The sequence below is a fragment of the Lutjanus erythropterus genome, chromosome 18 (genome assembly GCF_056507025.1).
Source record: "Lutjanus erythropterus isolate fLutEry1 chromosome 18, fLutEry1.hap2, whole genome shotgun sequence".
NCBI lineage: Eukaryota > Metazoa > Chordata > Actinopteri > Lutjaniformes > Lutjanidae > Lutjanus > Lutjanus erythropterus.
The window spans coordinates 28,334,981-28,358,793 of record NC_139334.1 but is presented as its reverse complement, the minus strand read 5'-3'; the positions used below and the strand labels follow the sequence as shown (position 1 = coordinate 28,358,793).

The 23,813-nt window shown below is 38.5% G+C and overlaps 2 protein-coding genes across 2 annotated transcripts; one reads left to right on the top strand and one right to left on the bottom strand.

Moving 5' to 3' along the window:
* Window positions 1–248: 248 nt before the first annotated feature.
* Window positions 249–6,371, bottom strand: fam216a (family with sequence similarity 216 member A). The gene is made up of 7 exons (XM_084742519.1): window positions 6,211–6,371; window positions 6,081–6,109; window positions 4,310–4,446; window positions 3,973–4,099; window positions 2,801–2,969; window positions 2,463–2,548; window positions 249–1,953 (listed from the first exon to the last, which is right to left on the bottom strand). Exons 1-7 carry the CDS (start codon window positions 6,279–6,281, stop codon window positions 1,817–1,819), a joined length of 756 nt encoding a protein of 251 aa, XP_084598645.1. The 5' UTR covers window positions 6,282–6,371; the 3' UTR covers window positions 249–1,816.
* A 9,172-nt stretch (window positions 6,372–15,543) lies between these two features.
* LOC146311236 (uncharacterized) lies at window positions 15,544–22,776 on the top strand. The gene is made up of 11 exons (XM_084742672.1): window positions 15,544–15,709; window positions 17,377–17,842; window positions 18,858–18,975; window positions 19,409–19,513; window positions 19,701–19,801; window positions 19,965–20,066; window positions 20,306–20,426; window positions 20,523–20,627; window positions 21,010–21,165; window positions 21,262–21,383; window positions 21,749–22,776. Exons 1-11 carry the CDS (start codon window positions 15,625–15,627, stop codon window positions 21,888–21,890), a joined length of 1,623 nt encoding a protein of 540 aa, XP_084598798.1. The 5' UTR covers window positions 15,544–15,624; the 3' UTR covers window positions 21,891–22,776.
* The last annotated feature ends 1,037 nt before the right edge of the window (window positions 22,777–23,813 follow it).

Sequence of the window (23,813 nt, the reverse complement as noted above, 5' to 3'; positions counted from 1 at the left end):
TTAAGTTTTGACTTTTATTTCAGATAGAAACTATAATAAAGTCTCACAGTAGGACACGGTGAAGATCGGAACACAAATCAGATTACAGAGCTGCACAAATGATATTTACAGAGCCTTCACTCTCTACTAAACAACCTCGTCCTGCATTAGAAGAGTGTGCAGGTAAAACAACTGAAGAACTAACAGAACAATGGCCCAGAGTCAAAAGAAAAATTTATTTGTTTAAAAAAAAAGAGAGAGAACCTATTGAGTATGTTTCAAAAACAATATAGACAGTTTTTATAATAAGTTCCTAAACATGTCAGTAAAACTCATCTTTGATGCTATATTCAGGAAATAATCTGCTCAGAATTCATCCAAATCGCTAATTTTACACAAAATTGTTGTTTTTACTGTGTTCACTATTTGGATCAATCAATGATCAATGATAGAAAAGGTGTCCCTTAAGGAAATATGTTGGGAACCGCAGCAGTAGATCCAACAAAAAAAAAAAAAAAAAAAAAAAAAAAACTCCAAAAGATGTCCTGGATCAAGTTGAAGACCAAAAGTATTTGCACCCACATGTGACAGTTAAACATCTCATTACAGAACCAGGAGCATTAATCTGCAGCTCTAACAGCCTCCACTGCTCTGGTTTTTAGACCGCTGGATCCTGACTGCAGGTTCCTTTGCTCCCATTTAGCACAAACTCATCAGTCTGCTCGACTCCTGATGTTTGGCAGTAAGGTCTGGCTCACCGTTGGCGTTCCAGTTTGTCCCAGCAGTGTTGGATGTGGTTGAGGTCAGAGTTCTTCTGCATTGAACTCTTCATGGAGCCGCTCTGTGCACGGGGTCACTGTGAGGAGCTGCTTCCCAGGAGCTGCACAGCAGCTGCCCACTGACAATAAAGTTGACCTCTGACCTTTAAAAGAGGTCCTTCCTCAAAGTGTCGACACAAATTTGAAAGCACACTGCTGTCTAAAATATTACTGTGTGTTGTAGAATAAAGATTATTCTTCGCTGGAACTAAGGGGCTTTGTTGAAAACTGATCAAAACTGTAGTTGTACTGTCAGTGTTGTTTCTGGCCATTCAAGGTTTCTTGGTTTTGGCTTTCTAGACCAAAACTGTTGAGAAGATGGTGTGTTTTCTTAATGTAACAAAAGTATCCTGTTGGACAAAGATCAGACAAGACATGAGACACATTTTTAGTAATTTATTGAAGTGTTAAATATTTCATTGCACATACAGTAATAAAATAAGAGGGTTTTAGAGGTTTGGTTGTAAAATAAAGGTTTATTTCTCAGAATAAGTAAATTAGCAGAACCTTATTTCACTTAATACAGAACATATGAAGCATGTGAGGAGAATCTGAGATTTACAATTAATAAAGGTGAGTCTGATGTCAAAAATATCATTTCCAACTGAATATATCCTCTCCACGTGATAGATTGCAGTAAAAACAGTAGCCTTTCTGTAGCTGTTTGTTAAGATGAACACAAAGCTGTCAATAAAGCTGGATGTGGATGTGAACACTTACAAGTTTAGCCATGAGATGTGATCCCAGTGCACATTTTGTTTCACAATAACAGGCACTAATTTCCGGGAAATGAAGTCTTTAAAGTATTTTCTCTTGCTGCCACTGGGGGGCACTGGAGTCTGAAATGACCTGGTGCAGTTTAAACAAGATCACTGCAAACTGAGCTGCTTCTCAGGCGCCAACATGTGTGTGTTTACTCTGTTTTCTGCATTTCAGTAATTATTTGTCCCCCCCAGAGGTTTGTACGTCACCTGGAGCTGTGAAACTGACGGATCTTTATTCTCAGGTTACACAAAATGTTACTGTGATAAATCTGAGAACGTGTCATCATCCCAGTCTGCCACAGAGAGTAAACTCAGACATTCACTCAGAGAGTCGTCCAATCCTTCATCCTCCTCATCCTCATCCTCCTCCTCCGGCAGCCTGGTATTGACTCCTGGCAACAAAAAACAAAATTTTTGACTTAAAAATGGTTTTTACATATAAAAAATAACTATCTGCTCATTTAGGTGACCCATAAAGCATCTGGTGCAAAGACATACATATTTTAAACATAATAATCATAGATTTTTACAGATATTTGTCCACAAAATTAACTCTAAAATTCCTAGGAAAATAATATAAAGCAGAGCCTCCGGGGAGAAAACAGTTGTTGAGATTGTTCAGGACAACTATTCAGTGGAAAAACTGACATGTAAATAATCCATTTACATGAATCATGATGCCAATGAACTGTTAAATCATGGATTAACTCAGAATAATAATGCTTATGTGTCTTTGCTGCCCCTAACAGCTGGTTTTGTTGTATTTGTTCAGCATTGTGTTGTTTGTTGATGTGTTGTATTGATGCTCAGTATGAAATAAAACTACACTAAAATTAAAATGACCACATGTTCAAAGACATTTTTCTTAACTGAGAAAAAAACTGAGAACATTTTGACTTACTTCTCGGACTTTTTCTCCTCAGTTTAGGTGAAGTCGTCGTACGTTTCTTCACATTTCTTTGTTTTGATGCCGACGGGTTGGAAAGTCTGCGATGTTAATCAAACAGTGTCAGATTAGTGTTACATGTTCTTTACAGGTTCTGTAGAACAGTTCTTTACAAGGCGAGATTAAAAGAAAATGCATTCAAACAATATATGTTCTGTTACTTTTTATGACATAACATTCAACTTCAGCCGCTTTCAGAATACTGATTTATCTCCTTGAAAATAATATGTCTGTCTAATCTCCTTTAAATCATGTTTTTGTATCCAAATATCTGTATAAAGTGTTTGTCCCACCCGGCTTGCCTGTTTGGGATTTTTGGAGGAAAGGATTTCCCAGGATTCTTTGCACTAGTATTCATCTTTTCCTTGTGCTTTGCCCTCAAGGGAACCTCTGATCGATGTTTGTTTCTCTCCTCAGTCCTCGGTAAAGTCCCAACGAGGTCGTCCCCTTCAGAGTCGAGACCTACAAACAGAGCCGTGACAAACATTTGTTTTTGTTCTGCTCAAGATATAAAGCAGGGTGACAGAATTCCCCCTTCATTTGAAACTTCCTGGAAAAAAATAAAAAAAATCTGCATCTGCAAAATAGCTGCTTGTCCAGTTTCAGATCAGGTCACAGTTGGTTTGAAATGTTTTATCGCTCAAAAGTGTCTCAACATGTTTTAGAAAAGTAAAACTACAATTTATAGCCTATTTAAAGAAAACAAAGAAATACAATGAGAGCTCATAAAATCCCTGAGGAACTCTTTTAATTTTTTAGGTTTATTTTAATTTGTAACTATTGAATTTACTGGTTTCTTTTACTGGTGTTGTATTTAAGTTTTGCACTGATCTGTTTTAGGTTTAATTGACCCATTTCATTTTTCCATTTCACCCTCTGTATTTTATTCATGGTTTTTGGTCACCTATTGTTTTTAGGTTTTAAATTTTTATTCCCCTTTTATTTCATGGTTATTCATACATTGCTGTGTGTATTTTCTTGTTGAGCACTTTGTAGTGCTGGTTTTGATGAGTACTATACCAATAAAACACACAAACCACATGTAACTGCATTTATACAAACATACACAGCATGCAAATGCTACATATGAATATGTACATTTGCACCTTTACACAGACTGACCAATATTTATATAATTTTTTATTGCATTGCTTTTTATTTCGTGCTCTTTTACTGCCTTTTATATCGCTGTTTTTTATTGTTGTTGCTGCAAAGTCAAGGGACCAAAACCCGAGAATTTTGCCCTGTTGTACTTGTATAATGGGGCGTAACAATAAAGAAATTTTTAATTCTGTATCTTAAACATTGAAAACAATGTCAATAAAAACCACAAAATTATAGGAAGTGTGCTGGTGTATAAAAAATGTATATAGTGCAAAGTGTAAGAAATGTAATTATGGATCTGCACAGTCCTTGAAAGGCTCAAAGGACAAACCAGGCTTGGACACACCTTTTCTTTCCTCACCTGTTCGTATACACCTGTGCAGCACGTTCATGTAGTGCTGTCTGATGAGGTCACGGACGTGTGCGGTGCTGTAGGAAGCTGCGATGGTGTACAGATACTCCTTCTGAGCTGGTGTCAGTGCTGAGTGCTGAGGATCAGACAGGTCAGGTTTCACTGCAGAGATTCACGCTGATACAGTTCCTCTCTCTCTCTCTTACTACACTTCATTCTGTTGTGTTGGACTCTACTAACCTTTCACTACTGTGAATCAGATCAATCACATCAGTTAATCTCAACTGATTACTGGAGCACAGCGGGCAGCGGTGTGTAAAGAGAGCACGACGGAAAGTAGTTTTACCCTCAGGAACGGGGCTGCGGTCATGGTTTTGGGGATTTGTATGGCCGTCTCGTGTTGCAGCTGTGGGTCACATCTGGCAGCTGGCAGTCTGTTGATTTCTGAACCATTGTTGAAGTTGATGCTGGCATTCTTTAATGCTGCTACCAGAGAGAAAACAGACAGACAGTTTGACTGATCGATGTCTCAGTGGCTGAAAAAAAAAGCATAAAAAACATAGTTAGACTTTTGCTGAGAGGTGAAGGTCTAAGAATTCTTCAGACCAACCTGATATCACCAGATGGTGCATGAAAAACAACGTCCAGTTTGCAGGATCTAGAGGCAACTAGCAGTTAGCTTGCAGATTGCAACCAACTCGTCTCACCCTCCACTTCCAGGCCCATGGAAGAACCTATGGTCATACTAGCAAACCCTCCTGATTTCCCCTGGAAACTATTTCCTCTCTGATTCACATTTCTCCTGTATGTCTCCAGATTTATTCATTTAAAATTTCACATCTCTTTCTCCCATTTTATTCTCCATCTTCTGTTTCCACCCAGACAACAATGCAGCTACACCAAACCAGACTTCCTGTTTCTTAAGGAAAGTTTTAAAGAAAACAGGCATGCATTTTTTAAAAATCAGCCACATCAATTTTTTGAGGGGCAGGGGCAAAAAATACATGAATGAAAGCGAACCGAACCGATAATTATTAGTTTTTGCCAAAAAATTACAGAAGTTCATGTGTATTTCCTGAGAATTAAAAATAAATAAAAAACACTTAGCATAAAGATGCTGTTACAGTCTTCTTATTATTTTGTTATTTTCATTCTTTAAAAATCACCATAAGGCAGGAAACAAAGTCTCCGAAACTTTTGGAAAGTTTTTACGTATCATTTTTGACGTATCAGCTCTGATTATTTTGTTCTTGTTTTGTGCAAATGGGTTGATTTGTTTTGAGCTGACTGAATTAAAATATCACAAACACCGAGGGCCATAAATTGTTGTTGTAAGTGTATTAAGAGTAAGATGGGGTAAGACTAGGACTTTTGTTTTATGTTATTTTAACATCAATAAATTCATCAAAAAATTCAATGAATTGATGTAAAAATAATACTATATAGAAACAGCCAGTCTCACTGATGGTCTTATTTTCTTATATAGGTCATATAGAAGCATCATAACCAGTTTAAAACTTCTTGTAGTATGTTTAAGTGTCTCTAAGCTGATAAATAAAATCCCAGTTATTCTGAGTTAGGTATGTCAACTCCATACTAACCCTAACACTCAGGTATAACCCTTCTTTTTTCAGTTTAAGAGGTGACATTTGGCTTGTAAAGGTTCTCTACTGTCTGGTGTACTTTGGCACACGTGAGTCATAACTGAAGGCCTGTCAGTGGGCTTAGTTAACAAGTCAAACCAAAGAGCTTCTAATTAGAAAACAGCACGAGCAGAGAGTGCTCTTCCTGTAAGCGATCGGGCGTGACCCGGGTCAGGTTCGGGTGTAGGATTTCCTCTGAGCTCCTCACACTGCTGCTGCGTCCCCAAAAGAAAACCTGATGCTCGAGTTTCAAAGCAGACAGGACTGGACATGTTTTGTTTATTTAACGAGGAGATAGTGCATGCAGCTCTGAAATCTGACCCGAGGAAAGACAGCAAAATGGACAGAATACAGTGGATTTAAGGCTGATTATAAAAGATGAAACAGTGGAGTCATTATTTCTGCTTGTACCTTTCTTTACTGCTGACCTGTTTGCTTTGATAAAAACTGTCTTTTTGCAGGATTTAAACTCACCCATTTGTAACTCATTTGTCCCAGTACTCCTGCAACAGAAAGAGTAACAGAAAATTGTTGTCTAATACAAAATTAAAGGTCAAAAAAGAGAATTAGGACAGAATATTTCTTATTTTGATCAAAACTTTACCTTGGCAGAGCTTCAGCCTGATGGAGCCTGTGAACCGTCTGAGTCTCTGCAAATTTCACTTGTTTTTTCATGATCAGTCCTCCGGACAAACAGCGGCAGCCAGTTTAACTCCAGTTTAAGACACGTCCATCCTCACTGAGGTCAGTCCAGTTAAAGAGAACAGGTTGTCTGATCTCACTGTGTGGACCTTGAGGGCCAGTGGGTGTGTCCTCTCTCATAAGGCTCCAGCTAATTTGCTGAAACAAAAGAGGGAAAATAACAAACTTTTTCAAGTAATTGTGATTCTTGTCCTGGATTTATCACTCAGTTTTATGGAGTTGGAGTTTGCGTCATTTGCGGGTTTCTTGTTCCTCTGGTTTCCCCTCGACACACTTTGCCTTTTAATGTTTGCTGAATCGATGTGTGGTGTTGTCTCATGTGTCAGTTCTTTCAATCATGAGCCTGCAATGGTTCAGATAGAGAGTCCATGAAATTTAATTTTAACTTTATGTTGTTTCTGATTTTATAGTTCAATGTATTAAAGATTTAGGGGGCTCTATTGACTGAAAATTGCAGAAATGGAATATAATATTTATATGTATATTTTCATCAATATATAATTATCTGAAAATGAGATTTTCTGTGTTTATACTCCACAGAGGCCACCATGTTGCACCACCATGTTTCTACATTAACCCAGAATGGAAAGGTTTTCTAACATGCTTGGAAGGAGAGGGTGAAACAAGGTGTCTGCAGTATGTGAGCTCACTGTTAGAAGCCATGTCAGCAATATTTAGGAAGCTGGGAAGAATCTGTGCAGCTCCAACAGTTGTGTCAAATTTCAACAAAAAAAACAGAAGAGAGAAACATGGCAGAGGTGGCCCATTTTTTCTCCTTTTCTTTATCCATTTCTGACTGTTGTCACAACCAACATCTAACTACTATATAAAATTTTAAAGATGTTAATCTTCCAAAAAGGAACCTTCATCAGTTACTGAGGGCCTCTGTTTAACGTCACCAATCCAGCTATCAGCCATGGTGTCTAGAAGGGAACCCCAGACCCACAAGATCTCGTGAGGGTGAACATTTGAACTGAAACCATTAAAAAAAAAGAAAAAGAAAGAAAAACTCATGACTGCACTGATTATTTGCACTGACAGCAAATTTTGGGTTTACTTCAAGACACAACCAGCAGCAGTGATGGTGGCACCGCTTGACGCTGAAACACACAAAGCGGTCGTTGGATTCGTCTATAGGAGAAGCAACTGTTATGCCAAGCTCGTTGGAGAGCATAACAAAGAAGGGAGATCCACACAATAACAGCTTTTAAACAAATAATTAATTTATTGAAAATAAAGCAACATAAAGAACCAAATGACTAAGTATGAGAATCAATAGTGTAATGAAGGTGTTGGGTGCTGAATGTGTGTGCTAACATAAGCAATGTGTAAAAGGGAAACCAAGGCTAAGCTAAACAAAGTCCAAACCAAACAAAACCAGTGGGTGCCTGAAAGGCACCAGCCTACCAGGAGGGAGAGAAAGAGCCAGCTTGGATTCTCCCAAGCTTTTAAAGGCCATGCTCAGGTGAAAGCAATCCACCAACGAGGAGGGAGGGGCAAGCAACCAGGGAGGGAAAGCAGAGGCAGGAACAGGAACTGACCTGAGGCCTGTGGCCGTCACACAACTGATAAAAAGTAAAATAAATCTTAGCAGGATAGCATCAGCAAACTCTTGTTTGTTTATTTCCTAGACATAAATCCTATTCATTTAACTTGTATCATTCTATATTTGTCCATGGTCACAGAGGGGCCCGACCCTGAGTTTGGGAGCCGCTGCTCTAAACTAACATCGCCCGCTGAACACGGACACCATCACATCTCTGTGAGTGTGTGAGCATGCTGACATTAGCATTTAGCTCAAAGAAACACTACATCCGGTAGCCATGTGTAGCTAACAGCTAGGTGAATGCTTGGTACACCTTCTCGTTTTGAGTCGATCCGTCCAGATCTCTCAGGGTCCTCTAATCGGCAACCAGACACATAAACATCTTCACTTGGTCGATTGACCATGGCGTGGGTTTTGTGAGCAGTCATCTCTGCAACATCAGAAAAAGAAAAAAAATTAAAAGAACGGTCGCTGTTGCCAGTGGCTTAAAATATGGCAGATGTGATTCCTGTGTCGCATTTGTGACGCTTGACGATACTTTCTGCCCAGTCAGTGGCCGGCGGTGTTTTGGCAAGTACCGGATACTATTTCTAATCGAAAACGACAACAACAACAACAACAACAACAACAACAACAAAACAAGTAGAGCAGAGTCAAACCAGTACAACACAGTGGAAATGCACCATATGCCCAGGTAGCCATGTTAGCCATATTAGCATGGTTAATGTAATTGTTATTTATGTTGAGTGTTAAAAAGGAGGCCAGCACTGTAAATCATTAGTGGTAATACAGTGTAAAGACTATTGCCCAGATATTATGCATGATCTTGTTTGCAGGAAGCTGGCATGCTCTCCCTGCCTTTCCTGTATATGGCCCAGCCCGCCCACCTGACGATTCCATCATTAAACACAGTACAGACTCCACACACATTCTTTGCTCAAAAGCATAGGAGAAAAGCTTAGCTAAATGATTTCAATCCTGCTGGTTGTTTCCTCACCCACTAGGGATCTTCCAGGATGAGAGAGGGGCATCATGAGTAACACAGTGGCCCCAGACAAGTGTGACTGCAACAGAACAGGGAGTTCCTGGGTCTGGAGATGTGTTCATTTCCAGGTTTAACTATTCAATGAATCCAATAATTAGATTTTCCTATTGTCAGATTGTCAGTATTCTGTTAATTCTATTTTATTTCTGGAATACAGTTAAACACATTACATTATCATGCTGACAAAATTAAGAATTTGACTTGGACTTCTTTTTTTGTGATAAAAGTTTTATTGTATTCCATCTCCAAATCTTCCAAAATAGAAAAACAAACAAAGAAATAAAATCAAAAACAGATGAAAAGTATGAACAACACTGGAGATGAGCAAATGAAACAGAACATGAAACAATTGAAAAAAAAACAAAAAAAACAAAACAATGAACAATAAAACAAAAGTTAAATCGGGCTCCCACTGGCCATCATGATTTCTGCCTGCAGTCGGGTCATGCCTTCTTCTTCCAAGATTTTGATCAGCTTCTGAAACAGTTAAATGATCCAATCATACCTTGTGGTGCTCTACAGAGTGCACTGTTTTGTTTTTATGTTTTCCAAAGGAATAAAACATTGACCACAATAACCCAAAAATTTCCTGATGACTGATGACATTTTCATTTACCCGCTGGTCACTAAAGTTCAGGGTCCTCAGTTTTAAGTGCTGTTAATTAATTAATTAATTGAGGTGGATGGGTTCTGCCATAGGAACATCCTGCTGGAACGGATCGTTCCATTCATCAGATCATCGTGTAAGCTCTGAAACCAAAGGGTAAAGGGTGAACATGTAATCACTGATAGAGAATATAATTACCAACAACACAGTCTATTTGAAAGTTACCTTGATCTCCCCCTCTTTGCTCAACAGCATCCATTATCCTGCAAAGAAAACAATGAGGACTGCCAGCAGCTACTGCAAAATAATTTATCAGTAAGCATCTCCAGATTATAGACAGGAAGTTACCTCTACCTGAAGTTCACCTGACATTTTGTGATAAAAATATGATTGTAATGCTTGTGGGTCAAAACTGTAATTTTCTTTAGAAAACTTTAAATTCTTTTGGGAACATTATGTTGTCTTTACAGGACATGGTTTTAGAGAGCAGACTTTTTTTTAACACTACCTGTGAAAACAGCTAATATTTGGGGTTAATAATTCTCCCCAAGCTGGCATTTTCTCATAGGGTTTAAATAAAGATTCATTAAGCCTTTCTTTGAAAAGTGCAGGCTTAGTATGTCAGTGTTCATTTTTATTTTTGTGTGACACTACATACAGATATTTAAGTAGCAGTACCTTGGTCTGTCATTCATATCTGTGCATCCACAGTTGATTGCACAATCTTTGTGCAGCCAGACCTTGCACATTTGGCACTGCACCCATTCCAGAGACGCAGCATCTGGGTATAACAGTCTAACTGCATAAAAGACGTTAACATTTTATGTTTGAAATTAAACACATACTCTATCCAATTGTTATCCTTGTACAGTGCATGTGAAAACATTTTCACAAATACAGAAGATAGTCACTTTCTTAAAAACAGTGAATAGGCCTTGAAGTGTTCAGTTCTTAAATTAACTTTTAAACCCACCTCTGTCCTGTGTTTTGTGATGTCTGGAAAACACAGAACTTCTTTGGATCAGCCATGCACAGTCGTTGGTTATCAGAGGCCGTCTCTGCCGTGGTTGCCTGAGCAAGGCAATTTGTAGAATTAGATCCATGCCTATCTGGCAAATATGTCATGAAAATTATAATCCAGATAGTCTAACATCAAGGACTCTAAAGACAACCGTGTGTTAAACTGCACTTTAAAGCAATGCAACTCAATATAACACTGATTAAATTGTGGCAAGCTTATACATGCAAAAACACATTATCATTCAACAAATAAAAATTATATGATCTCAGACAGATACTTATTATCATGCACTGCATTTGCTGAGTGGTTTTCAAGGTTCCTCTGGATCACAGTCAGTTTTAGTAATGAATTTGGGACAGAGAGGACACCCAAACGCAGAGGACGATAAGACTGTGAGCTCCAGACTGGATTCTTTGGTTAAATAGAGGGGTGCATCTGAAAAAGGAGATGTCAAACAACATTGATATCTAGAAAACTTTACAGATCATTTTACACTCTTTCGCTTAGGGTTGTCACAAGAACCGATACTTCCGATTCGATACCAACACGAAAAAAATAATTCGATACTTGCTTTTTTCTGGTACCGTCAGAACTGAATATACTACTTCTCCCTCAGCGAGCCATGTCGATTCTTGGGGGAACTGACGGGGGCATTATACGTGTGTGAGCAGCACGGAGCAGTCAGTGGCGCTGAAGAATAAAACCTGCCGTCTTAGAAAAAAATAGCTTCGGCAAGTGAAGTGAACCCGAATATGCCTGCTGCGTTCTGTCATTTTGGCATGAGAGTCAGCTGAAGCGCAGCCGTGCAGGCTTCTACTCTCTCACTCAGTCGTTCCCTCGTGTAGATGACGTTTAACGTAACATAACGATACGGTCTGCGTCATTATACGTAAGGTGTCATGATGAGATACTGTCTGACAGTCTCTTATGTTATTTAAACTAAAAGTTTTTTTCCCTTTACAGTATCAGTGTGAGCCAGACCAGGAGAAGCAGGAGGAAAGTCACACACTAACACAGCCAAAAATCACTGAAGCTTTTGAAAGGCACAGAAAATATGACTCGAATTCAACTGAGGCAAAAAAAAAAAGCTGAATAGGGCAGTAGCAGAGTTTCTGCGTTTGTGTTATTTATTTATTTTTTTTTTAATCGTGGTATCGAATTAGTATCGAGAATCGTGAAAATTCACAGGTATTGGTATCGACTACTGAAATTCTGGTGTCGTGACAACCCTACTTTCGCTTACATTTCTATCTCTTCGTATCTTCGTATCGACTTCTGGTTTGGACTTCCGGTATGGAGTAGAGCTATGGCGGCGCCCTTGTCCGCCATCTTCCCTGCAGCCAGGTCCCTCTCTTATTTTCTCTTCATGACTCAGCTCCTGAGTGCATTTGCAGTTTTCACTGTCAGACAAAAGCTCTCATGAGACTCGACTGCGATCTGCACTCTGTTCAAAGCAACTGAAACAAACAGCCCCGCAACCACATCTGACAGCAGCAGCAGCAGCTGGCGGTTGTATTTTGGCCCGCCCACCATTCAACCAATGAGATTCATTCTAGATATTTGAAATTCACAGCACTGATTTGATGGGATTTAAGGGAATATCCAGCTCTCCTGAACCAACGGTTGGATGATGGACATTCCCGTGTTCTCCATGTGGAGAAGTCAGGGTGGAATATCCCTCAGAAATTCCTAATGGCTTTTGTTCTCTGAGGGAGAAATTTACCACGAGAGTTTTCCACCCACACAAACTTTCAGCTGATATGAATTCACCAAACATATTTTATTTACACAGTTAAAGTAAATGATTCACACGATTAATGATTAATCTTTAGTAAAAACTAAATTATCTAAACACAATAAATGTTACTCAGTCATGGAGAAGTGTTCATGTTGAATTAAAATACCAAATGGGAAATGTAATGATAATCTAAATAAACAAATACTTTCACATTTGAATTCCTTTTGTGCATTTTTCATTTTCATAACAGTTTACCAGTGAGAGTAGCGTAAACATCACAACAGTGACTTTCCACTTGTGACTCATTGAAATGGCACGCCTCATAACACACACACACACACACACACACACACACACACACACATACCTGCAGGCACAGGTAACGACTCCCATTCAGTTACCTGATGTTTCATCATCTCAGGTATGAAGTCTGTGTGTAGCCATAAAAACTAAATAAAGCTTTGAGGCTCTGGCTTTTAGTGAAACATGATTAACCATTGTATTGTTTTAGTGCAGTGTGGATAAGATAAGACAGGCAGTGCTTTTTTTTTTTTAAATCTCAGACTAATAGGACGCCTCCATGAGTTACTCTTAATCTCAAGAGTCGGTAGGTAGTTTTGTTAAAACTGTTAAAAATTCTCTTTACAACCTGACAGCAAACAATAAGTCAAATGCTCTGACAAAAAAAGAAGAAAGAAAATCTGTTATCTGTGGCTGCTGGAGTCCTTTAATCCAATTATTTAATTTGGCCCAAAATAAACAACTGGATTGTCCACCTACCTGTCTACCTGCGTACCTGACCACACCTCACTGTTAAAGCAGCCAGTCAAGTATGTGTGTCAGTGTTTGTCACAGGTAAGTTAATGATGTTACTGAGTAAATTACATATTTTGCCAATTATTTCTGTAGATTAAAGTGAATGTGCAGAGTGTTAGGGTGTTTTCACTACTATCTCATTTGGTCCAGACTTTGGGACTTTCCAGTTTGATCCAAACTAAAATACAGGCGTGGAACCAAACAGCCAAAGCTTGGTCAAGCTGATCTTGGTCCAATCCAATCAAAATTTCTATTGGGTGAAAAGATGACGATAGGATGTAGGTTATGTACAGTACAGTTCTTTTGTGCAAAAACATGATCTTGATTTGGACTTTTAGCTGAGAAAGCACCTCAGTGATGGTGGAACTTATGTTTTTACTGTGAGAAAAAGGCAGCCCTACCATAAAACACCTGTTTTCAGAATGGAGTTTGGTTCAACAGCACCAAAACAGCAAAATATGATATTAAAAAGTGACGGATGTCTGAAAAACATGACCTGAACATTCAATAAGGTACTTGTATATGTCAGGTTTGTGCACTTTGATGGCAGTGGACTGACAGGACCCTTGTTGTTCACCTGACTGGCCAGAGGATCTGGGCTCATACCTAAACAGTGACACAGTTTTCTTATTTTATGCGTTCAAACTGGCAAAGACCTTTGTTTGTTGTTTGTTTGTTTTCACCTAAAAAAAAAAAAGGGCCCGGAAGTATGACTCAGGAGCTGAATGGCGTACATTCTTTTGCTAACGCTAAAGTGAGCCAGTCGCACAAGAATTGTTGCACAGCTAAAATTTCCCAATACGAACATGTTAGCATGACAGCTGTGAGTACTAAACCCAGGTGCACAAGTGGTTTTCCTCTCTGGTTAGCTGAAATGCAAAAAGGTCGTACACCTCCCACTGGTTTTGCATTTTTAAGTCCATACTATAAGTTATTGATACTGTAACAAAAAAACAAAAAAGCACAGAGTTGTTAAGACAATCGGGTTAGCAAACAGATGCTAATTTACACATCCAGCACACATGAAGCATTAGCATTCATCTGGAGTTATGTCTTTTTGTGCTGGTTTGGTCTCCACCAAGTTCTGAGTATTTGGCTTTTTAGCTGCTAATTGGTTTTATTTATTTATTTATTTATTTATTTGGACAATAAAACAAAGCAGCAACAACACAACAACAAAAGAAAAGGAGAAAATTGTGCAGGTGAGATTTATAAATAAACCTAGAGGCTTATAGAATGAATCTCGCCTCAATGAGCAAATTATAAGTGAATACAAAAGTCATGTAATCCACAAAAGTAAGCAAACAAGCAACAACAGCTAGTCTGCTGTTGTCTGCAGGTGCTGACCTGGCAGTGTACAGAGGGTTTATGAGCGCTTGTTTGCTAAAAACTACGCTTGAACTGAACTAAAACATTAAAAGTTGTGTCCTAAAAACCAGTGATCATCATCATGGTATCATCAGTAGTAGAAAACACAGATTTTACTAATAACATTTTCGATGGCTGAGTTCCATCAAGTTTCCTTATAATTAAGTGAGTGACAGTGAGCCAGCATGAACAATACCAGCACCTGAAACTGACACAGATAAATGGAATTCAGCCATCATGCATTTTATTTATTTAAATCTGTGCTTTTCCAATCAGTTCTGCAGAGAAACTGAGAGAACTGTGATCCGACTGAAACTGAAACTGAGAGCAGAGTTTGTTAACGGCAACAAACGATAGGAAACAGGAACTCGAAGGCTGTAGTTTTTCTTCTAAACATGTTATACATGTTAGAAAATTGATGAAAAAATGTGAACACGCTGAGAGCTACATACAGTAGTGCTGGAGTCTACCATCCTGTCACCGTCCTCTGGCTCTGGTGGCTCAGACACGTCTGGACATGTCCAATAAAGCTGCCAGATGGAGCGTCCATGTTTCAGGTGGAGACAGCAGAGTGGACACACCCTCAGTGTTTCAGAGCACAGAAAACTGCTCATAACTGCTCACTTTTTCATGATTTAGAGACCCATTTTTATATACTTACTGATTTTATTAATCATTCAAATTTGGCTGGGTGGTTAATAACATGTTTCTGTTTTCCATTACCGTTACATATATATATATAAAAAAAAAAGATGTAATCAGGTTACAGTTACATGTAATGAAAATGGGGATTATTAGTAGGATTACAATTTTCAAATAAATAATGATATACTATCATGCACAGTGCACACAGAGCTGTCAATTCATTATCATGTCCACTACTGTTTCCAAGGGCAAGAATTAACAATTAGCAGTAGTGGTGGTAGAAGCTGTATGATTAATACATGATGAAACAACTTTGTCATCACTGGCGGGCACTTCAGGAGGAAAACGAAAGCAAAGTGATGATGTGATGGGAAAATCCCTTTGCTGCAAGCCTTTATAAGTGGATCACAAGGCTGCAGAGTGTCAGATACACACAGCTTGGAGCAGGAACGTACATCACTGCTAAGAGACTGAGTCGGCACATATCTCTGTACAGCAATTCTAAAACTTTAAAACTGGAGAATATAAAAATGTTCAAAATTAAAAGATTTAAACCTCAGAAGAACGACAGCAGAAGACCTTTGATAGAGAATAACAACAACGACGTACAAAATGGTAAGAGTCATCTTATCATTATGGGTGTGTTTGATTTGCATGAGAACTATGCACTTCTGGGCTTCTTTTCCTCATCTGATATCGTCTGTCTTTTCAGTGTAGATTTTTATTTTAATACAGCTTGAAATGAGGCTACTGACCTATCAAACCGAGCTGGTATAATGATAAATACTGTTATGTATGTTTGTGAAATGTACAGTGAATAACTTCTGAGAAGACTGATAGCACCAAAAAACAAACAAACAAACAAAAAAAAAACAAAAAAAAAAACTGTACCTGTACTCTTTCTTGGGCTCTCTTTAAAACTAAGTCTATTGAAGTCTGTTTCAAGATCAGATCTTTTTTTAAAAAGACACAGATAACATTTAAAACTGTAATCAACTGCAGCATTAGGAAAACTATGACTGTCGATAAGATGTGAACAGATCTTACAGTGGCACGGCCTCTGGGCATGCTGGGAATTCCCATGTGCAGAAGAAAGCTGAGCTCACCATGGGGAGTGCTGTACATAGTACACATACTATGGTTGCGCTTGAAACCACTTTTGAATGAGTAGGTTGTCACATAATTTCTTCCGGTGTTTGCCAGCTATGAAACTTGTGCGTGTAAACTTTTTATTGGCCTGATTTTATTTTTGTTCCCTCCTCCTCAGAAAACAAACCTGTTATTCTGCTTTGATGAGTGAATGTAAGTACTTGGCAACCAAGAAGTGAGTTGAAACTAGTAATCCTACACTGTGAACTCAATGCAAAATTAATGAGTAGAATAAAATTAGAAACATAAAAAAACATAAATTAGAATCAGAGACAGGTTTACTGCCAAATAGGAATTTGCCTTGGCGTTCATGCGTAAAGCTTGAAATAAACAAAGTAAGAGAAAAGAAAACAAGCCAAGTACTGTAAAAGTCAAGAGTCATAAATATAAAATATAAAATATAAAATATAAATTTCTATGTATGCTCTGTATTTTGGCAACACAGAACTGTTATTGTTCCAACAGCTCTAAATGTAGTCCATGCTGCTCTCTGAGGCTGTACTCACAGTAAGCTGTGAGTTTAGCATAAAAGCTAAAGTTAGCATGCTAAAATGTCAACACAAGAGCAAAAAGACAGAGAGAGCAAATTCAGAAAAAAATAGAATAACTGTATTACTATGACTTTATGGTTTTATTACCATCGCTATGACCCTATTGCTGACATGGGATGTGAGTACAAATAAGATTTAAAAATAAGTCTACAGCCATGCTAACAGTTTGTTTGCACTTGGGCACAATGGTACTTTGAGCTAAAAGCTAAAGTTCGCATGCTACAAAAGAGAGAGTGAGTAAAATAAAAAACAAATAAGCATCTGAATATGTTTATTACTATTATAGTGTTTGATGCAAGTATTAAGTAGTAGTAGTTAGTACTTTGAGCTAAATAATAACTTTAGCATGTTAACATGCTCATAATGACAATGCTAACATACTGATGTTTAGCAAATACGTTTGCCATGATTACTTTCCCGTGCCAGCATGCTAACAGTAGCTCCAAACAAAAAATAAAGCTGACTTGATAGTGGCATTAGATAGTCAGAGGGTTACCAAAGTTGTTACAATGCAAATTAATTTGTATTAAAGTTATATTTGCTACTCTCTAAATTAAAAGCTTAAAATCTACCCCTTTATAGGAAACAACCAGGCAATTATTGGGTATGACAACCCCTGGGCTCAGAACACCCTCAACACCCATGAGGAACAGCGTTTGCAGACTGCGGACTCGTCAGAGAAGGTGCTAGCTGAACTTCTTGGTGTGACCCCTGGTAACAACACCTCTGTGGATGGGTTTTGTTGCTCAGTGCAGCCTGCACAGAACCATAACCGGAGCCTCATACAACGATATGTATCCCAGGCGTTCCCACAGCCACCAGCAGATCTGGACCAGAACCTTCAGCAGTACCTGGTAAAAGTGCAGGAAACTGTGCACAACGACTTTGTGAAGCTGGGTCCCATTTTGCAGAATATGGACTTGATGGGATGTCTGATTGATTGCTTCCATCGTCAGACCTTCGATCACCTCAATGATTTGCTCCTGAATGTCCGCTCCTCCCAGAGTTGCCTTGTGCTGATCAAGTGGGTCCTACATACATATCTGAGGTATTTATCTCTGCATTTTACCTATTGTATCTTCCTTTACCTTTATTTGTTTTTAATGACCACATTTACACATGTACCAATCCATTGAGAGGTGACAGACATAAAGAACCAAACATGTTCTTCAAACATTGACATAAAATGTTGATTTGTGTATCTGATGGTGCAATAGTTAAAGATTATGGGAAATATTCACTTTCTTGCCAAGAGTTGAATGAAAGGATTAATTTATCTACTGCCAGCAGATAGGTAGCCTAGATTAGCATAAAGACTGGGAACACGTCTTGTCTAGAGGGGAAGACAAAACCCACAAAAAATTTTGATCATTGATTGATCATTTTAACACAAACCATGATCCTTCCCAACCCTAACCAGGGTTTTCTGTCCTTAAAAGTGCAAATCTTGCAAGAATTTTTGCAAATCAAGGCTTCCCTTTCAGACACAACCCTGGAAATGGGGAAACAGCTAGTCTAGCTCTGTCTCATGCAAGTTTCGGACTACCAGATACTGGTCTGATTACAGTCCGATCCGGTAGTCGTAGGGCATCGGGTCAGGTCAGGAACGACAGTGGGATTTGGGTGCAAAAACTGATATGTCATAGTGGATGACAACCAACACTGCATATTCAACACTTTAAGAAGTCCAAGAAGTTAGGCTACTTATCCTGGTCAAGAAACACATGACCTGATGTAAAAGGATGACATTATGTGTTATTAAGTAAGCCTCAGATGTGCTGTGTGGAGTATTTCATTATTATTGCACAGAGCCAGGCTTGTTATTTCCCCCTGGTTCCAGTCTTTATGGTAACTAATCTCCTGCTGGCTGGAGACTTACATTTAACAGACATATATGAGACTGGTATACATTTTTCGATTAAAGATACAGATGTAAACATATTGGTATTTGTAAATTCTACCTTTTGTGCTGTGGATGACTCTTTTATTATTCCTGATTTTTACAATATTAGCTGCAGAAGTGAAAACTGTTGGTGACACTGGTATCTGTGGTACTTTCCCAGTCAGGAGCTGCTTGGTCATCCGGACTTTCAAGAAATGGATCCAATAAAAAAAGTCGACCTCCTGCTCTGCACCGAATGGGCGGCAAAAGCAAAGGGCAAACTGCTTCAAAATGTGCAGGTAAAAAGACTAACATTGATTGCTAGGGCTGCCTATGCTTTCAAATGAATTACTAAAGGCTTATCTTATCGTGAGTCACAGGGGAATGTGGGCAGGGGAGAGTGCAAGGTTAAAATAAATCAGATTGTTTGCTTTGAACTTCATTTGACAACTGTTAGCTTGAAAATGACACTATTTAAAACTCATACATGTAGAGTATGTGTGTGGTTAAAGCATCTGTTAACTTGCTGTTATGATATGAATTTTTGTTTGTGGAAAATTGAGACTCATGAAAACTGGTGAAATCTTTTGGTCTGCTGTGGCTGTGCCTCTTTTTCAGAGCACCACTAGGTGGCATAAAAGTGTGTTTGTTTGTTTTTTTCCCTGTCAAGTGTTACAGTTCTGAGGAAAACCACATGGTTCTCAATTTTTTTGTGTGTGATTTTGTCCACAGAAAGAGGTCAGAGAGTCTCTGGAGAAAATCCTGCAGAATGAGAGATGCCAAGAAAGTTGTAGTGATGATGAAGTTTATGTTCAACTCTATGTGGACACTATTCAGGTAATATAAATTTGTCAATTTAGAACTTTTAAAAAAAGATTTATTTGTAATTTGCTTTATGTATTTTCTATTTGTAAAAACAAATTTTGATAATGATTCTCTTTTTTTACATTAAATATTTATTTTTCATAATTTCTTTGTCCATTTATTTGTTGTGTAATAATGTATTTATTTTGTTTTCTATCAGTGCACGCATGCCACGCCCAAAGTAGCAGAAGAAATCAGCTCAAAATTGTCTGATGATGTGCGGGAGGTTTGTTTCCAAGAGCTGCGGATGTTTCTGGAGAGGTGAGAATTGATTTTTACCTCAGGAACAATTTTTTCTACACAGATTTTTGATCATGATGATCTAAGACCTCAGTTTTGCCCTTGTAATAAAATTAACATAAATATCACCAGTTAAAGTCAGTATGATGTATTGTTTAGACCACATATTCTCTTTTTTTTGTAGGTATGCCACTGAGCAGACTGAGGTTCTTAGAAAAACAGCTAAAACAGCCAAACCAGAAACAACACACTTCCTCAAGACTTTGAACATCTGCAAACAACTCAAGTGAGTGTTTGAGCCTTTTTTGTCTCTTTGTCAAATATTAATTCAGTTCAGTTCCTGTTCCTATTTGATTTGCAAACTTGATAGTATAATAAAAACACACTATTAAAGCAGCCAATACAATGCAGAAATGCAGGTACAACATGACTGAATCACCATGGGATGAACTGTGTATTTAAGGTTAAACGTACTGCAAGAAAATAAATATGATCATGATAACTGATGCTGATATTTGCTCCCAGGCAGCACGTCCAGACCAAAGGTAAAGGCATCACAGGATCTGTGGAAACTGTGGAAACGCTTGAGAACCTGGAGGCTTTTACTTTGAAGCTCCTGATGGAAATTGTTGCTGACATTGCAGAGGTAATGCACATATTTCTATTGAGCATGAAAGTTCTTTATTTACCATGGAAATAGCAGAAAAATAATTTTATCAAAATCCCGATTTTTTTCCCACAGAGAAACCTGAAGAATTACTTCAAAAGGGAGAACAAGGAATTCTACTTGATCCCTGAAGTAGAGACGTGTTTCCCAAAGCTGTCGTGGTGTCAGGATGTTCAAAAGGTACATTAAAAATATATCGGCAACAATTTGCTACAGGAAAGTACGAAACACCTTTTTCTACTTAAATCTGTACAGATTTTGTCATTTTGAGTCTGGTATAATGTCTTTAAAAAAAATTTCCTACCGTTGTGCATCTTTTAGTCTCAAGAAACCAATCCGTCCCTTTTCATTTCACTTTCTTCAGTGAAATTAGAAAGTAAAGTACATAGTACATAGTAAAGCAACATACAACACATGCAAAAAAAAGTGCACTGAAAATGTAGAAAAAGAACCCAAAAGGAAACTACATACAGAAAAAAATATTTTGACAGCCTTTTTTTTATATGTTTCTGTCTAAATATATTTGGACTAAACTGTGTCTCTGTCTGTCTTTGTGTCTCAGGGAGTGATGGATGAGGTCTATAAGCTCATCGTTCACATTTACCTCCAACATCTTGTCCAACGCAGCCAGACAAAACTGAAGAAGTGCTGGAGTCCTGATGTTGGGCAAACAATCACTGAGGACGCTGAGCTCCTTCACAAATCCATCTCAGTCTTGGTGAGATGAACATTTTGGTATTAATCGTTCTTATTATTTGTAGATGTTCAGTCATCAGAGACCGTCTGACCGTCTGACTGTGTTGTGTTGTTTCAGGCCCCTAATGTCCCACAGTGGAACCTCCTGCTGCTGAAAATCTCCGAGCTGCTGGACTGCCAGAGCACTGAGACGGTGAAGCTCACAGTTGCGAGCATGCAGAAGGATTGCCCCACATGGAGGTAAATCATCCTGTTCTGCTCTTTATACCACTGAAACACAGACTGCAGAAAAAAATCTGTTGCAGCTTTATGTGGCCTAACATCATTTTAAGTGCCTTGATCCTGCATTCTTTCTAATGGCCAGTAGGGGGCGACTCCACTGGCTGCAAAAAGAAGTCTGATTGTAAAGGAGTGTTGCTATCATCTGAGCTGCATGATCTTTCTAGTCTTGCATTATTGTAAATTCCTGTGTGATTCTGAACGGGGTTTTCTTTCTTCTCGACCAGAACCCAGAGGTTCAGGGTTTTCTTAAAAGCAGCATCTAGTGGCCATCAGAGGAACTGCATCTCTCTAACTCTTCCCCTGTGTTTTGCCCTCTCCTGCAGCGAGGATCTGGAGCTCCTGCCCGCTCTGCTGCGATGGAAGGGTCTCTCTACGCGGCAGATCAGGGAGGTGCTGGACGCCATTCCCGGCGAAGAAACCATAACCAGATCTGTACCCTGGTTCTGCGGTGTTGCCTGCTGGTGACGGCTGAGGATCAACCACGACAAACGTTTCAGAGACTTTAGCTGGTCTGATCATCTGAGACTTGTTAAAACTTGTTCCGTTACTGCTTTCACCTCTTATGTCTGATTTAAAGATGGTGATGTTAAATAAGCAGACACGTTATGCAAAGTTTTTATAAGCTACGACACTGAAAAGATTAGCACAAAAGGCTGCTTATGTATAAGTTGGCCTGAATGTCGCTGATTTCCCCGCAAGTGTAGTGCCTTTTCTGGAAAGGTTTGCTGGATTTTGTAAAAGCTGCCTAGTTTTTATGCAAGAAAGCTTGTTTGCTTCATTGCTAATATACTGATCTTTGCATTAGCATATGTGGTGGGACTTTTGTTTGCCACTTTAGCTTTAAATCCAGCCTTGGAACAAATATACTTTATGGGATTTATAGACTGTTAAAGTTGTTTACATGTATTTAGATTTAAGATATTGAGGTGGTTTATGGTTTACAGGATGTTTGCTGACAGTAAAGTTTGGTTTTGTGCGTAACACCCGTAGGTGAACTTAAATGTTACATGGTTTCTAAAAGGGGAGGTGTTTTTTTTTATACAGCACTGATAATCAGACAAGCACAAACTACTTAAATGGACCTTCAGAAGTACATTTTTTTTATTTAGAACCCTCAAGTGTTAAGTTTTTTGTTTACTTTCATTTGCTTTGCGTACTGTAGGTACTAGGGTGGTCCCTGACTGTTTTACCAGAAAGACAGTGAAAGTGAAAATGTGCGTCCTCCTAAAGTTCAGTAATAAATTCAGTAAACCTGCAGAGCCTCAAACAGTGCTGCTGCAGCCACTGTCCGGCGCCACTTTCCACGCTCGCTCTGTGCTCCTTCTCGTGGTGATGTAAGGATTTCTTTCAACCAAAGGGAGTCTGGTTAATTTGATGATCCTTTCCTCAGTGTTATCAGACACTCAGAGTAACAAACTGAGCCTGTCAGTGGCAAAAACAAACATAAACAACAAGCAAACAAGCATCACCTGCGCTGCCTGGATGAGGTGGCTGACAGCGTGTCACCTGCGCTCCATTTCTATCACTCTTCTCTGCTTCGATCACTTTTAGTTTTGCGGTTTGTTAGCTTGTCATGCTGTTGCATTGCTCTGTTTACAGTGACAGATAAAAACAAAAGCTGAAACTTGTTTACCAAACACTCGTTTCACCTTCTCTCATCAGTTAGCCACCAGCGCATACTGTCACAAGGATTGTTTTAATAAGTGCACCAGCTAATATTCATAATCTCTTTTGAATTCTCGTTGAAATGTGCATTTATCCTGTAAATGTAATGCACACTGACTGACAAAGGAAAAAAAAACTGAACGCATGACTTGAAGAATCTCAGCTGAGGCGTCTGCGGCTGATGATTTGAATCGTCGACTCTCAGGAGGCTCTAGTAGGAACTGAATGTAGGAAAAATAAATGATATATTCTTAAAAGTAGAATCTGAACTGCACTGATGAATATGCACTCTTTCTTCTTCATTTTATTCCATGGAGAATTTCTCATCATGCTCTTATTTAATGTTATTTATTATGTTTTTATTTATTTATTTATTTCTAAGAATGTCCAAATCATTTATAGAAACTTCATATTCACTCACCTACAATCAATAATACAATATCAAACTTTACTGTTCAAAGCAAAGATTCTTCTGTTTTTATTACTTTAACGCACAACAAGGAGTTTTTAACTGGTTATCAAACTGTCTCAATTTAATACTGCTGCCTTTTTTAGGACCTCATAACGCCGCCACCGGATCAAATTCTCCTGAAATAAAAAAGTTAAAACAGTTTACGGCGTGCAGACTGGAAGAGCCTGTGTTTACATTTTCACAGGCAAAGATACGTTAGCCAGTTAAAAAGAAGCAAGAGGAGATTTTTCTTTAAATAATTATATTTTTTG

What these genes read in the sequence shown, in the direction of transcription:
- fam216a (XM_084742519.1), bottom strand. Translation starts at nt 6,281, where the DNA reads ATGAAAAAACAAGTGAAATTTGCAGAGACTCAGACGGTTCACAGGCTC. An exon ending in CAGGCTGAAGCTCTGCCAAG is followed by an intron (nt 6,110 to 6,210) that starts GTAAAGTTTTGA and finishes TTTCTGTTGCAG; the next exon opens with GAGTACTGGGACAAATGAGT. An exon ending in GACAAATGAGTTACAAATGG is followed by an intron (nt 4,447 to 6,080) that starts GTGAGTTTAAAT and finishes CTCTGGTAGCAG; the next exon opens with CATTAAAGAATGCCAGCATC.
- LOC146311236 (XM_084742672.1), top strand. Translation starts at nt 15,625, where the DNA reads ATGTTCAAAATTAAAAGATTTAAACCTCAGAAGAACGACAGCAGAAGA. An exon ending in CTGCGGATGTTTCTGGAGAG is followed by an intron (nt 19,802 to 19,964) that starts GTGAGAATTGAT and finishes TTTTTTTTGTAG; the next exon opens with GTATGCCACTGAGCAGACTG. An exon ending in GGTGTCAGGATGTTCAAAAG is followed by an intron (nt 20,628 to 21,009) that starts GTACATTAAAAA and finishes TTTGTGTCTCAG; the next exon opens with GGAGTGATGGATGAGGTCTA.